At 43.8% G+C, this 15893-nt stretch overlaps 1 protein-coding gene across 5 annotated transcripts in view; it reads right to left on the bottom strand.

Annotated features, from left to right (window-relative positions):
* Positions 1–4998: 4998 nt before the first annotated feature.
* The window catches only part of KAT6B (lysine acetyltransferase 6B), a 181355-nt gene continuing 170460 nt past the window's right edge, over positions 4999–15893 (bottom strand). For all 5 annotated transcript variants that reach the window (XM_064594857.1, XM_045878150.3, XM_045878149.3 and 2 more), the window contains exons 15-18: positions 15435–15594; positions 14487–14825; positions 12107–12398; positions 4999–9172 (exon numbers count right to left, since the gene is read on the bottom strand). In XM_064594857.1, the coding sequence (XP_064450927.1) occupies positions 6606–9172; positions 12107–12398; positions 14487–14825; positions 15435–15594 (3358 nt within the window). In that variant the 3' untranslated portion in view covers positions 4999–6605. The remainder of the gene's footprint in view (positions 9173–12106; positions 12399–14486; positions 14826–15434; positions 15595–15893) is intronic.

The raw sequence follows: 15893 nt of genomic DNA, 5'->3' as shown, positions 1-15893 counted from the left end.
GAACCCAAAGCTTGATTTCCGTCCCGTCTTAAACTTGCCAGGTGTGTGCTGACGAACAGGGAGGATTCAAAGCTGTCTCCTGGATGAGCACTTGGCTTCACAGCGGAAGGAGGCAGGCAGCCTTCTCAAGCAGAATTGCTTACAGATGAACACACAGTTCTGCACCAAGGCACCTGTATTTTTTTAATTTTTATTTTTTCATCTGGTAAGATGGAAGCAGAAAAGGACTGGAAAATGTGTAGGCATCGTGCAGTGATTAAATGTTTTGGCTTTGTCTGAAAGTCATACTTTTTTTTTTTTTTAAGATTTTATTTATTTGTCAGAGAGAGCACAAGCAGGGTGAGGGGCAGAGGGAGAAGCAGACTCCCCGCTGAGCAAGGAGCCCGATGCGGGACTCGATCCCAGGACCCTGAGATCATGACCTGAGCCAAAGGCAGACACTTCACCGACTGAGCCACCCAGGAGTCCCTGAAAGTCATATTCTTAAAAAATAATTTTAAATTTTTTTTTTTTTTTAAGTGCAGGAAAGCGCCCCGGAGAATTGTGTTACGGGAGAGTTTGCACAGCTTATTAGCGGGTCCCCTCTCTGGGGCATCCATACTTCCTCACCACCTCCTGCATCTTCTTTTCCATGGAATCCCCAGGCTTGGGTCAGCCCCCTCCCCCGTAGATGCTGCTCTTTGCGAAGTGCAGAGAGCAGCTCATTTGTTAGGGCTGGGGTCGGTGTCCTGAGTCCCTGTTCAGAGGCCTTGTGTTCTTCCCCCTTCCTCAGGAGCCAGGGCTCTTCAGAATCTTAGCCAGAGCTGCCACTACCCAGAAAAGTTCCGTGAATTGTGGAGAAGAGTGTGACTTTACAATTTTGGAAAAAAGAAGGAGGATACTACTTGGAGAAGCTCCTTTCATTTTGATTCTAGTCAAAGCAACACAAGTTTGTTTTCAGTCACACCAGAAAGTATTTGCAAACGTGTTTGCTGTTTAACGGGAGAACAAGGCAGTCAGGTGAGCTCAGGTGTGGAATTTCCCCGCCCCTGAGAGCTAAGCCAGGCACCAGGAGTGTGTGATTTTCATTCTTGAGGAGAAAACAGCAGGAGGCACCAAGCAGGTAGATGGCTTCTGGAACCAGGAACCCTAAACTAGACAAAACCCACAGAGAGATGCCGATGGAGATGCCAGAGGTCAAGGACCAGAAAGGACCAAGGTCAGTTCCTTATAATGACTCAGATTTCAGTGTGAGGGGAGCCGGTCACAGGCTCTTGGGAAAGAGGTACAGACCAAAAGGGGCTCTAGGGTCACAGAGGTGCCTACCTCGGCTTTCCTGTCACAGGATCCCAATAACCCACCCAAAACTCATTTATCTCCTATGTCTCATCTATTCCTAGTCCAGAGAGAAATTAGTATTTCCATCTTAATGAAATATTGTATTTAATACATGATGAAAATACTTACATTTAGTGAATCCATTATGTAGGAAGGATGTAATGCTGGTGTTCTCTTGAGCTTCTCCACACCTTCCTACATGCTCCCACCTCTTTGTGGGGCTATGAGTCCTACTGAGGACAGCAGAAGCAGAGAACTTTAAGATTGGAGTACTGGTCTCTTCAAGATGGCTCCCGGGCGCCAGAGGTAGGAGAAAGTAGTTAACAGAAATTTTTGCAAAAGCATTTCAAGTCTTCAGAGGTAAATTATTTGGTCAACAAGTCTTCATTGAGAACCTACCACATGCCCAAAACTGGGTTAGGAAGTCAAAAGTAAAAACAAACAGCATGTAGTGATCAGGTACCAAAGCGAAGAACAGTTGGGGACGGGGCCAAGACCTCTCTGAGGAGATGGGGTGAGCAGAGACTTGAAGGATCACACCTTCCAAAGGCGGAGGGATCATTTGAGGCTGAGGAACGGAACAGCAGGTGAAGGCCCCAGGGTGACAAAGAGGTGTGTTTTTGAGGAACTGCCCCTCAGTGAAGCTGGAGTTCGTGGGTGAGAAGGGCAGGGGAAGGAGAGGATTAAAGAAACCAGATTTTATTTCAAGTGCAGAAAAAAACCCACTGAATGGTAACAAGCAGGGGAATGGTATGATCTATGTCTTAAGGCAATCACTCCCGCCGAAGGATGGAGAATGGTTTGCTCGGAGTTAAGAAGGGAGGCAAGAAGACCAGTCAGGAGGCTGTTAGAACTGTGGATAGGAAGAGGAAGGTGGCCTGACTGAGACAGAGCCAGGGGCCTAGTCCTCAAGATTCGTTTGGAATTATCCCGGAGAATCAACAGAACCTGCTGAGAGGAGAGAGAAAAATGAAAGATACTGATTCGGTTTCTTGCCTGAATACGGAGATGGGGTTGACTAGGGCAGAAATGGGAGGGGGCTGGAGATCACCAGTTACATCACGTCTGTAAGACCTACAAAGGTGTCTTTCGATGTCATTTGGTCTTGAATCTAGAGGGAGCTTAGAGGAACGTTCACAACTGGAGATATAATTCTGGGTGTTATCTGTATAGAGGTGGTGTTTGAGCTCATCGTAGTACAAGATGAGATGAGAAAAGAGAGGAAGCCGCAGGCCTGAACACTTCAACATCCATGTTTAGAGCTGGGCCTGGGTGGCAGAGGGAGATCCAGGAACGGGGACAGAGAAGGGAGAAGGAAAACCAGGAGCGTGGGATTACGGACGCCTGGGCACAAAGAAATGGAAGGTACTCTTGAGTTTTGACTGTAGACCGCTGGAGACAATGCTTGCTTGTCAACAAAGTAAACTATATTTGTATAGCACTAACCGGTTCCTATAGCATCATGGACTTGTTGGCTAAGCCTTTAATCAGAGATGACAACTTACGGCCTTTTCACAAAGTCAAGTGTTGTGGAAGAGCTGCCGTTTAAACTGGGTTTGTTTCAGCTCACAAAGTTGAGCTGAGTGAGTTTGGGCAATCACGTTGGCTTCTGGGAGCCCAGTCTCCCCACCTGCACGCTGGGGACAACCACCCCATCTCCTGCACAGGGTGGGGGTGTGCACCCCGTGGAAGGGCTGTTTGTGTAAGTTTGGTAACAATATTGAGTCTATTTCTAAAACAATGTCGGCAAGGAAGGCCAATGCCTTCACACCCGGGTGGGCACTGCTTGAGCTATTCAAAGTTAACGGTCGACAGCGGACGACCACTGGAGACTCTTACAAGGTAAATGAAAGAACACATTACTGGGCTTAAAAAACGTGGCTTGGGCGCCTGGGTGGCTCAGTTGGTTAAGCGACTGCCTTCGGCTCAGGCTCAGGTCATGATCCTGGAGTCCCGGGATCGAGTCCCGCATCGGGCTCCCTGCTCGGCGGGGAGCCTGCTTCTGCCTCTGACCCTCCCCCCTCATGTGCTCTCTCTCTCTCATTCTCTGTCTCAAATAAATAAAAAACAAAAAACAAAAAACGTGGCTTGTTAATGAATCTCAACCTAATGGTGACTCCATGTCAGTCCCGACGAATCCAGGTTCCTGTTTTCTAGGATCCTTGGCAGCACATTTAGGCCTGAGCGGCTTTCTGTAGTGAGAGTGGGTAAGTGGGGAGGCGCGTGCAGGGTGTTCTGAGGCCACCTCAGATGAGCAGTTTCTCTCCTCCCCACCAACGTTGGAGATCGGGCCGGCAGAGAGGGTCCTGTACCTGGCTATGCTGCAGTCGCTTGGGAGCCTGTGACACGGAGATCCTAGTACTGTTCTTAGATGCTGGTCTGGCAGGTCTGGGGCAGTGACCAGAACTTGCCCATGCGCTCCGCGGAGGTACTGTGAGGCAGGCCTGGGTGCGGAGTCAAGCATTTATTTCTAGGCTTGTAGCTTGCATAGGAAAATGTTTCAACAGTCAGAACTTTCTCTGAATGCCATAAAATGTAAACAATGACTTTTTGTGTGGGGGTGACAGAACCCCAGTTTCACCACAAACCGTAGGTGATTATTAGCAAGCCACTGCGAAAGGGAAAACACAGGGGAATCTCATCCCCAAAGAACCTCAACACAAGAGGAAAGAGACTATATTATGTGAAGGTTTCAAGTTGGGGCCTGTGGAAGCTTCCAGATCAGCTTGTTAGCAGGCCCCCACTCCAGTTCCCGGACTCAGGCAGCCTCTTGCTGACGGGTGCACACACTAGGCTGCTAAGATTCTAGGCAGCAGTTGATTCACAGGAGTGGCACGCCATCACCTCCTGCTCTGGAGGTGGATTGGTTTGCTTTCGGGCCAGCACAGCACCTGGAAGTCTTCTTCCCTTTGTGACAACAGCCCTTGCAGAAGCCTCTTCTTGTAAGCGCTCCCTCAGCCACTAGAGATCTCCCCCCACTGACTGCATCTGAAGAAGGAAAGGACCAAAAGACAAGGTCTTGCCACTAAACCCAGAAGGCTTTGTAACTGTGACAGAAACATAGGAAGGGTGAGAGCACAAGGCAAAACACCAGCAGGCATCCTCCCTCTGCAGGGGCCTGCGATTCCGGGGTGTATGCACTAGCCTGCCTTCTCTGTTTTATTCTTTTACTTGAACTTTGTGTCCATGATCTACAAAACATTTGTGTTGAACCACTGATGGAAAAGCAACGCTTTCCCTCAGAGAGGTCTGAAGGAAGTGGCGGGGGAGTTGTAAGCACCCACATTTAGACACGTTGAGAGCTTAGCGGGCCGGTTTCACGTGGGTGCCAAGTCAAGCATTTATTTTTATGCTTATAGCTTGAATAATAAAATGTTTGAACAGACAGAACTTTGAATGCCATAAAATAATGTTTATAAACAATGACTTTTTTTTTTTGTCTAAAGAAAACAATCACTCATTCACAACAGAGCAAAACTTTCACACTTTTTTTTTTTTTTGAGAAAATGATTTTTCAAATATACAATCCCAAATTGGGTGCTTTTTGGGTATTAACTTTTATAAAAATGAAGTTTGCTACCACTGTGCTAAGACCCTGAGGGGTGTTTATGCACACTGCACTAATGAGGCAAATGGATATTTGGGCAGGATACCTTTGCAAATGAAGATCAAAGTCAAAAAGAAAAAAACAAATTCACTTTATTTTAAAGACAATGATTGGCATACAGAAGGTATGCACCAGCATAAAATAAACTTTCATGAAAAGCATTAAAATCCATTATAAATTAATTTATTAAATAGGTATTTGGTATATGTGATGGTTTTATTAGATATTACTCTTATTTATTGCCAACCCCCTCCCCCAAAGTCAAAACAAATCAGAAAATCTCATAACTCCAATTTACACTAAATAATTTATTTTCCCAAAATGTGTATGTGTTCTGAGATGTGACACATGATACAGTTCAATTGGTCATTCTCTATCAATCATAATATGACAGGACACAAGAGGCTAAAAATGGCTCATCATAATTTATTTTATGTTAAAATGTACAGCTTTTTTTTGTTTGTTTTTTTTTTTCTTTTTTTTTGAAGTGACTGACTAAAAAGAGAACAGATAAATACAAGAGTGTCGCTGGCTCCTATTTTATACAAGGATTACGCCTCTCCTGCTTGGCCCTTACAGTCACCCTGTACAGGTACAAAGGCTACAAAAAAGGAAGCAATATAAACAGACACAAATAACTTTTTTGCTTTTTTACATGCGGTTTGTAAGCTTAGTTTGAGCTATTCACAAGCTACTTCTCTATTTTTCCTTAAAAAATAACTCCAATATTTTATAAAGATAGAAAAATCTACAGATGGAATGAAAATGTAAAGTTAGAGGCATTTCCATAAAATAGCAACTTTACACCAAATTCACTATTTTTTTTAAATCCTGCCAAGTATTTGGACATATATGAAATGTTTCAAAACCTGACAGATAAACACTGAGATATGCTTCATTCAATAAACAGAAGTCTGCATTTATAAAACAGAAAGCTGCCTTTTTTCCCCAAAGAAATCTGTCACCAAAATGGAAAAGGGTCTCAACTTTACACCAAACATTTAGCAATAAAACCCTTTTTGACTAACCAAATGGGAATAGCTTTTATAGCTCTTTACAGTTTTATAATTAACAAAAATATAGTTTTTTTTTTTTAAACCCTCAAATCAGGGCACCCTAATCAAGGCAAAAAACTTAAGAAATGGCTTACTGTTAGCACAACACTTGTACAGTACTACAAAATGCACTGTCACTAACAAAGACATTAGCGGCATGCTGGAGTGTCACCTTGAACAAAATATACAATAACTGAAATGCTAAAGGCATTTACATGGAGTGGACAGGGGGGAAAAAAAAAGTTCTAGGTTCCGCATTAAAACAGGTGATTTGGTGGGGGCGGGGCTTGATATCCACATCATTTAATGGAAGCAGGCACAGCGAGCGGCTGCCTTCAAACTGTAGTCCAGAGAGGCCTTCCTTTGCAGAGAACTTCATATAAAAGTAACAGAAACAAAGGTACCAAAAAAGAAAAAGGAAAAAAAGAAAAACAACTTGTATAAGGCTTTCTGCTGCATACAGCTTTTTTTTTTTTTTTTTTTAAATAAATGGTGCCAACAAATGTTTTTGCATTCACACCAATTGCTGGTTTTGAAATCGTACTCTTCGAAGGTATTTGTGCAGATTCAATCCAATAGTGATGCCCGGGGCGGGGGGAGGGGATCTCGTGACTTGCCCCTGTTGCCTACCTTCTCATGTAGGACCCGTTGAGAGACTGTTTGGACATGCCCGTGTTCATGTAGCCGTGGTGTCCGGGGGCCGTGTACATCATGTTACCGTGGGGCGGGGTCTGCATCGGCTGCTGGGCGTATGGCTGGGTTCCCATCATGCCCATCTGCATCTGCATAGGGTATTGGGGTGTTTGATTCATGTAGCCATGATTGCTGTGATAGCCACTGTTCATCATGGGCTGGGACATGCTGTACCCATTCATGGCATTGAGAGTATTCATGTTCATGTTCACGGAGTTGACATTGTAGGCTGGGGCTGGCATCAGGTTCACGCTCATGTTCATGCCCCTCTGCATCGTTAAAGTCCGTGCGGGACCCTGCATGGCTACAGTCTGGGAGCGCCCATAGATTTGCGACTGATGGGTGGCAGCGGCTGGTGACAGAGATGCCGATTTGGTTCTCATGGAGACGTGGCCCTTGCTGGCGATCTGGGTTTGCAGTCTTTGGCTGTGGGAGATGCCAATATTTGATGCGGCCATGTTCCGTTGCAGAAGAGGCGGTGGCAGATTCATCGGAGGAGGAGTCAGGTTGGGGGGTGGGGTCATGGTAGCTTGTGCTTGGGGTCCCCCAGGGACGGAGTGCGGAGACTGAGACAGCTGAACAAGCCCTGTGTTACTTAATGGTGTGGACAGAGAGGCACTGTTTGCATAGGAAGTTACAGCAGCGGAATGGCTGTAAGGCAATGAATGATCAATAAGTGTATTAGTTAACTGCTGTAGTTTGGCAAGGCTGAAGGTGGCTGATGGCTGTGGGTAATGCCCAGCCCCAAAATCACTTTGCCCCATTCGTTCATATAAGCCAAGGTTGGCGTTGCCAGCGTCGGGGAGCTCGGCCAGCTGCATCGGCGGGCTGAAGTTGGCAGCCATGCTGCACTGAGCCAGCTGCTGGCCACTGCTCGGAGGCCGCTCCACGACACAGCCTTGAGGAGACTTGACACCGCAGGTCGGGGGTGAGCTGATGCTGGTCTGCTGCAGCAGGCTGCAGCTGCCACTGATGTTGGACATCTGCTGGGTGACGGCACAGCTGCTCTGTGTCAGACTGCTAGAGGTGAGGCTGCTGTAGGAGCAGCTGTTCTGCGAAGAGCCGTTTCCGCAAATGCTGCCGCCCATAGTAGAATCATAGCTACTTGGGTTTTCGTAGTTCTCGGTTGTGCTCTCAATACTGCCCAGGTCACTAAATCCGCTGTCCACGACTTGCTGTGAGTGGTCAGACACTGACGGGACATCCATCATTGGACTGGTCTCCATGTTCTGCAAAGACGGCACCGAGATGGCACTTTGATCCGGGCTGATTTGGGCATAGCTGTTTTCCAGGGCAGGGACGCTTGGGCTGTTGACAGAACGTACTGACTGGCCAGGATGGGAATGGACGGAGGAAACGGGGCTACTGTGGTCTGACTGCTGGCAATCGTCCAGGGTGGTGGCGATCTGTGGACTTTGGTCTGCATGGGTGTAGTTCTGTAGGCTTCTACAGGCCTCTTGAGTCTCGGCGCAATCCTGAAAAGTATCGTCCTGTTCACTGTTCTCCTGGGTCAAGGACTGAACTGCCTGAACGGTCTCGGAGTCAATTTCCATGGTTGCAGTATTTCTCTCTTTGAACTCAGCATCCACTTCTTCACTGTTCTTTTGGTCCTGCTTCTGGGCCTCTTTTCCTGGGGATTCCTCATCAGATTCAGGTGCAGCTTCAGTGTCTCCAGCAAGCTCCTTAGGTTCGCTGTTACAAGCAGCTGCAAGGTCAACGCCACAGTCCATTAAGACCTCTGAGTTTGAATGACTAGGCCGGACACTAAGGTCTAAAAAAGCCTCCTGGTTTTCTAGTACTTCTTTGAAGGCTTCTCTTGGGCGTTCTTCCTTCTCTGCTTCTGTACACTCCATGTGACTGTCATCTTCATCATCTGCATCGTGACCCTCATTGTGAGATGGCTCTTCATCCTCTTCCTCCTCCTCTTCATGATCATCCAAGGGAACAGGGTCTTCTTTGTCCATGCAGACTTCTGGTTCTTCTTTTTCCTGACTTTTAGCACCACCTGGGTCTTTTTCTACATTTTCTTCTTCTTCCTCCTCCTCTTCCTCCTCCTCCTCCTCTTCCTCCTCCTCCTCTTCGTCGTCTTCTTCCTCCTCTTCTTCCTCCTCCTCAGGTTTGATTAGATCATCTTCTGGTTTTTCACCCGGCGATTTATTTGGACTTATAGGTGCACATGTTTCATCCCTTCTGTTTTCGTCCCGAGGCAGCAGGGGCTCCACGGTTTCCTTGACCTCTTCCTCAATCCTGGTGGGAGTGGGGCTGGTTTTGTCTTCCGGAGTCTCCTTCTGTTCTTCTACTGTTATCTGGTCATCAGGTTCCATGGGTGTCTCTGGTGGGGTGTACAAGTTCAGTTTAAATCCAGTTTTCCTCTCTTTGTTTGGCCTCCACTTAGATAGACCACGTTTTGTTCCTTTTGGCCATACTTGTTTGCACTTTAGAGGTTCAGGATTGTCTCTACTGCCGTCTTTCAAGTTATCTGTATCATCATCCATATTGTCTTAGCGAGGAGACAGAAACAGGAGGAAGAAAAACAAAGTCTTAGAAAGCATCACCTTGAACAACTTGAATTCATTCTTCTAAATTAATTAGTATCACTGCTTTTGATTTCAAGAGTTGATGATAAAGACACAATCAAAACTAACATAGAATCATATTGTGCTATAAACCAAGTAAATAACCTAGGTTTGGGAAAATAATGTGTTTCAAATAGTCCCTCCCTCCCTCCTCCTCCCCTTCCAACAGAAAGTTGTGCTTTTTATAGAAAGCACATGGATGCGGACAGCTATAATAAACTGCTTTGAGTTTAACAAATAAGACATTCTCTGATGTAAAAGCCCAGAATTCCACAATGTAAAAAAAAAAAAAAAAAAAAAAAAGTCGAACATGTCCAAATTAGAAAACTACAGGGGAAAGGGGGTTAACAGTAGCTCATCTCCAAAGCACCACTGTCCTGGAGAAATGAACAGACGCCTAACTCACGTATCTATCCTGAGAGAGTGACCTTCCGTTTGTGGACATTTACTACATTTAAATGATCTCAGATGACACTATTTACTTTGATCTGAAATTTTCCGTGGTATAAAAACAAACTGTGCACCTCTGAAACAAATGAAGAAATACCTAAATATCCCCAATACAAATGCATCTGTACTAGAGGATCATCATTTTTGCACGACACAAACTATAATGTATTTATCATGAAATGATTGAATAGTTAAACTCTAGGTATTCTTTTGATCACTAATTCTGTCCACACTGTATTTAGGATCAATTTGTTGCTCGAGTGTAAGGTTTGAACACTGCAGTAAATAAGAAAAAAGCCATAATGTTCACATTCATTTTAACTTGGCTAATCTCATTTCTCCTGTACCTTTCTGCACATATGAATATAAACAGATTTGTAAATACATTTATCTAAATATAAGCAAGCAAATAAATATATGAATAAATACAAATATAAAACACCTAAGTCTTCATGAGATCTTTAGAAAGAAAGTTAGAAAGCTCACACTGACCTCCTGGAGGTCAATGTAAAGGAAAAGCTTTACAAAGAAAAACAGCCTTATTACAAACATTACTGTGGAGAACAGACATAAGATCTCACATTCAATGTGGAACAGAGATCCTTTCTGCCAGAATGGAGTGATTTCTAATCTAATCAGTACAGAACAGGGTAAGCTCTTAGTTCACTTATGTAATAAAAGGATTACACATAAACTTACCTGCAAATATTACATTCAAACTGGCTAGCTGAGAAAACATAGGTGAGGTAGACTGATTCCTTCAGAAGTACAAAGTACAATACCCAATTAATAGTCACTCCAAAGTGTCCAAATGGTTTTATTTCTAGTCACATGGGCAGATAAAAGCCATGCCAATGCCCCTGGATTCCACACGCTACTGGACCTACCAGCTTTTGTAGGAGCACCTCTCTAAATCAGAAGATGAGTTTTCTGGTAATTACGGAGATCCTGAAAGGAATCAGGTTAATATGGCCACTTAGAATTTTAAAGGCAAACTGCCCAGAGTGGAGAATAAAGGTCGTGATGATTCCTTTACAGTCTCCTGAGAAGAAGTGGAAATAAGTCTCAATGTCTACACACAAAAAATGGTATCTTGCCGCAGCTTGTTGTTGCTGTTTGTTTGTTTAAAGAAACTAAAGAACAGGGGCGTGTGGGTGACTCAGTCAGTTGGGCACCCGACTCTTGGTTTTGGCTCAGGTCATGATCTCATGGGTCGTGAGATAGAGTCCCGCATGGCACTCACTGGGGAGTGTGCTTGAAAGATTCTTTCCCTCTGCTCCTCCCCACCCCTCAAATAAATAAATAAATCTTAAAAAAAAAAGAAACTAAAAAACAAGGCTTGGATTCTTTATACCCAGGATAAGATGTCATTCTCTCAGCAAACTACTGCATATAGCAATAGTATTGCAGTTAATTATGAAAGTCAGGAAGATGCTTGCTCATGCCCTTAAAATTGTGACTTTTCTTTTCTTCTTTTTTTTTTTTTAAAGATTTTATTTTTTAAGTAATCTCTACACCAAACATGGGACTAGAACTCACAACCAAGAGTCACATGCTCCACCCACTGGGCCAGGCGCCCCAAACCGTGGCTTCTCAAAAGCAAGAGACACCTGTAGTTCCCAAAGAAATGAGATGGCCTGTTTCTAGATTAGCAGGGATACTAGAATAAGTTTTTTATATAGAGTCATTTCAGCTACAGAAAGGAGAGACTGTCCACAGATCCTTACGATTCAGCTGGGAACTCAAGAATCCAAGCCAAAAGGCAAGGAATGGTTGCTTTTAAACAGGGCAGCAAAGACAATTCATTGGTGTTAGGTTTGTTTTTTTTAAAGAGGATGGCGTGGGGTGTCCCTGCCAACAGCAAACTGTAAAATAGTAACTTAAAAGGAAGGACAATTTCCTGATTTCCACATTATTCTATATTATCAAAGCTAATACTGACGGTGTGGCTAAGTTTAAATGATTCTTGATAATAAAGTATCCTAAGACACCACTAATTATAAGCTGCATCATCGATTTCCTAAATTTATTTTTCAGGAAGAAAGAAACTACAGCATTAGATGCTTACATTGACAGGAATAAAAATCCTGACTCTGGAAATATTAAGTGTGAAAAAAAGTACCTATGAGAATCAAGGAGATGCAGTGTGTTTCTTATTGAGACTTCAGAATTTTTGAGGATTAGCCAATTTCTGGAAAGTCAGATGAACCCACCTAGAGGAATGTTCTGGCCTTAGAGGTTGTTTAAAATAAAATCCAATTCCAGGAAGAAGGGATAGAACCTTTTACGAATGAGAGAGGACAGATGAGCACTTATTCCTGGTGGGTCAACACAACCCCCGAGCTGCCTCTGGGCGGTCATGCAAGAGACATGCACAAGGATGAGATTTTTATCATCCCTCCACTTACTTCTACAAGGGTCAGCATTCTTAAAACAATGATTGTCTTTTTCTTCGTCTTCCTCTGTTTGTCTTTTCTTCCCAGGCTGATGTTGGAAGGCTTTTCTTAGGACTGGCTTCCCGCCGTCTTCCTCTACTTCAATCTCACAGGTAGGCTCCAGGTGCGGCATCGGTCTTTCTTCGTCTGAGTTGTCAAAGGGCTCGTTCAGGACTTCCGTCGTCTCAGAAATGGTCTCAGTTGTTACGCTGCTGTTGATCCTCCTGCGTTTACGACCCCTTTTCTTCTTTAGCACAAAAGGCCTCTGAAATTAATTCCGAACATAATACATAAGAGCTCATGAGAAATTAAATGGTTGAGTCGATAGGCAGCAACCACGTACCGAAGGCCTGTCTGAGAATCTTACACGTAGAGACTTCTGTAATGCCTTTGTACTTCACCTTCCATCTGATGTTTAACATCCCTGTCGGGCTCTAACTACACAGGCAAGTGTTTTCCAAATAAAGCAACTGTTTACTCAAGAAGATGCTCTGAGAGGGAACATCGCCTCAGCTTAACTGTAGATTTTAAAAGCCAAGGTTTGCTTTTCTAGAATACATTTTCCAGTGGTACTTGCAGACTTCAATATCCTGTACATCATTGCTATTCGGTCATCATGGACACAGATGTTTGCATAAATGTTGCAATAATCGACCCGCCACTGGGTCACTCATTTAATACTTGATAACTGTTCACGGAGCACCTGCTATATGCAAGGCGCTGTAGGAGATTTGATGGTGTTCCCCATTTCACAGGACTTCAGAACGATGAAAAGGGAAAGAGGATGGGGTACTAGAAGAATTATTCTGTTTAAAATGTTGAGAGAGTCATGTATTGATGACTGCACAGATGTCAGCAACTGATTAATTCTATAAAATATTATAGAAGGCCTAAGGCCTCTAAAGAATGAAAGGACATGTGAAATCTGTCTTAAATATTTATACGATAGGAACTTTTTTTTTCTAACTGCACCACAGGCTGGCACAGATGACTCTCCATAATAGCAATTATAAAACACTTTTGCCCAAGCAAAAGAGTATTTAATGAAACCAAATTAAAATACAGGAATAACATATTTGCTGCTAAAATGTAATCTGTCAATAATGGGTCTGAAAAATTATTTAAAATACATTGCAAAGAAGGTTCAATATACTTGGTTAAAACTCAAACTCTAAACTGTATCCAAGAATTACTGTTGGCTCACATTAACTCTCTCAACGTTCACATATAAACCTGATAATCATATTCTGTAATTTGACATTTATGGTTATTAACACCCCCCCCCAGTCGGCCTGCCCTCCCTAATCCACTAGAATTTACCCAAGCATGAGTACAGCCAATATAAAGACCTGGTTTTCTCCAGATTGAATCCATTTATATGATGGGAATCCATCTCATGCCTTGGATAATTCTGGTTTTTGATGTTTTTAAAAAATACCTGAATACATTTTCCTTGTAAGAAATCAAAAGATGACTCCCAAGCCTGAAGTTTACTTTTATGGGATGTTCTTTTCTACCCCCTCACCACGCTGCCCTTCCACTAACAACAGACTACCAAGCTGGGAGTTAGAACAGCAGGTTCTTGGACAGCAGTGCACAGGATGACTTTGGGGCAGAGCCTCAGCTTGCGTCATTTCTGTAAGTCTTGGCTATACTAACAATAGCTGGCCCCTCACTATGTCACAGATACTGAAGACAAAGATATCAGATCTGGGTTGAATAAAATTACCCAAGGACAAAATCAATTTTTTACTTTCTGCACAAGGTGTATCTAGAGAGACCACCAGGCTATGAGCGATTTCAGCAATGGGACTTGGATGCAAATGCAAAGTATCAGCATCAACACGGAGAGCCTGAAGTACCTTCACAATTCTATGCCGGGAACAAGAAAAAGAGACAGTTATCAGGAGCGCTGGGCTTGGAGTCGGAGTACTCATCTGGTTCTGGTTCTGGCTCCACCTCTAAGGAGTTGTGTGACCTTGGACAAGTCTCCTAGCCTCTTAAGGCCTTCGTGTTTTCATCAAAATGCACTGAACGGTGGTGTGAGTGCTCTCCAGGGCCCTTTTCTGCTCCCATTGCCTGACTTACTCTGGTCCCACAAACCAGCAGGTGGCAGTAACTACTAGACGAGGAAGCCCGCCTGTCCCTGTTTTCCGGTCCCAGCACTAACAAACCTCAAAAAGTAAACACAATCATGACTGTAAGATAAACGATTATGATATATGATCAGGAGGACTGAATACAAATAAACTACGTCTAAAGAATAGAGAGTGAAACAAATACTAATAGATTGTTTGCAATGACAAGATTTGATTGAAACGGACTCAGACTGCAAATCTAAACAGACACATACCTTTCTCTTTATGGCAACTGATTGTGGTTTAGTCAATCTTGGAGGAGAACTCTGTATATTTTCTTCCTCCTCCTCCTCCTCCTCTTCCTCCTCCTCCTCCTCCTCTTCCTCCTCCTCCTCCTCCTCTTCTTCCTCCTCCTCCTCCTCCTCTTCACTGCTATCTTTAGACAGCTCCATCAGCTGCCCCCGCTCCCCTGCCACTGGCCGGCTCTCCGGGGAATGCAAATATTTATTTTTCGATTGTACTTTTGCAGGTGATTGCCTACTGTTCGCTCTAGAGGACAGGATTTCTTGCTCCTCCTTTTCCCAGCAGCTAGCTTGTTCCATTAGCCGCTCAGCCTAAGTTGGGGGGGGGGGGGGGGGGGAGATAAAAATGGTGGGCCAGTGAAAGGGCAGTTAAGCCAGAGCCTCTAAGGATCAAAGGCAAGGACCTCTTAAGTCGTTTCTGATCAGGACAGTCAGCCAGCCAAGCAACATTCCAGCTGCATCATCTCAGGACTCTCTTGCATCAGTTAGGATAACAAATCAAAGAAGATTGGGTTTCATGGGATATTTAGCAGTATTAATGATGCAGCGAATTGATTTGAGTCCTTTATCACTACATTACATGCTCACTGGCATGGAGCACTTTAAGCAAGTTCATAAACACAAAGAATCGATTGACACTGCAGCCTTGGAGCTCAGCACCAAATGTGATCTGATTACATGCTGTCAGTAGTGAAAAATGCTGCTTTGTGATCAATGATAAATGTTTCATTTTTCATACTCAATTCAATAAAATTATCATGTCTTACCATGCGACCTCAGTTAGGATAAATTAGTGCCATATCATTTCACAAGCTCTCTCTATATAACCAAGCCTTTGACAACGATGGTAATGACCTTCTTAGCTTAAGAATGCTGCAAGATTGAAGTCCCACAACTTAGGTAGATGAAGCCAATCATTACCTCTTTCTCAGCTTCTCGCTCTTCTTCAGAAACTGCAGCATTAGAAATTAAAATTGGGGTCCACCTTAGACTTTCTGGATCAAGCTCATTGGTCCGGGAACAGGTTTTCAGCTTTTCCATGTGGCCCAGTATCAACTTTTCCCTTCTAATGATGACAAATCTGTAATGTGATGAGGCAGAACAAACTGCAATCAAAAGCTGAAATTTCATTTCGCCTTCACACATTGACAAATGCTAGCACTATTACCCAGGGTACGATTGATGAGAAAGCTCATCAATGAAAAGGTATAGCAAATTGAAATCTGACCAGCAAAAAAGTATCATTTCCTGTTTTCTATTTAGGAGAAAGGTTTTGATAATACCTTTTATCAATCTCTTATCTTAAACTGGAATGTATCCCCCTAACACCAGGCACCCTTCCTAGTGTAAGATGCTTGAGAGGCAGCCAGTGACGCGCAG

The sequence above is a fragment of the Mirounga angustirostris genome, unplaced genomic scaffold (genome assembly GCF_029215605.1).
Source record: "Mirounga angustirostris isolate CCGP_5_RB_7025 unplaced genomic scaffold, mMirAng1.0.hap1 SCAF_6, whole genome shotgun sequence".
In the NCBI taxonomy this organism is placed as follows: domain Eukaryota; kingdom Metazoa; phylum Chordata; class Mammalia; order Carnivora; family Phocidae; genus Mirounga; species Mirounga angustirostris.
The sequence above is the reverse complement of the archived record's forward strand: the minus strand, read 5'-3'. Positions and strand labels throughout refer to the sequence as shown.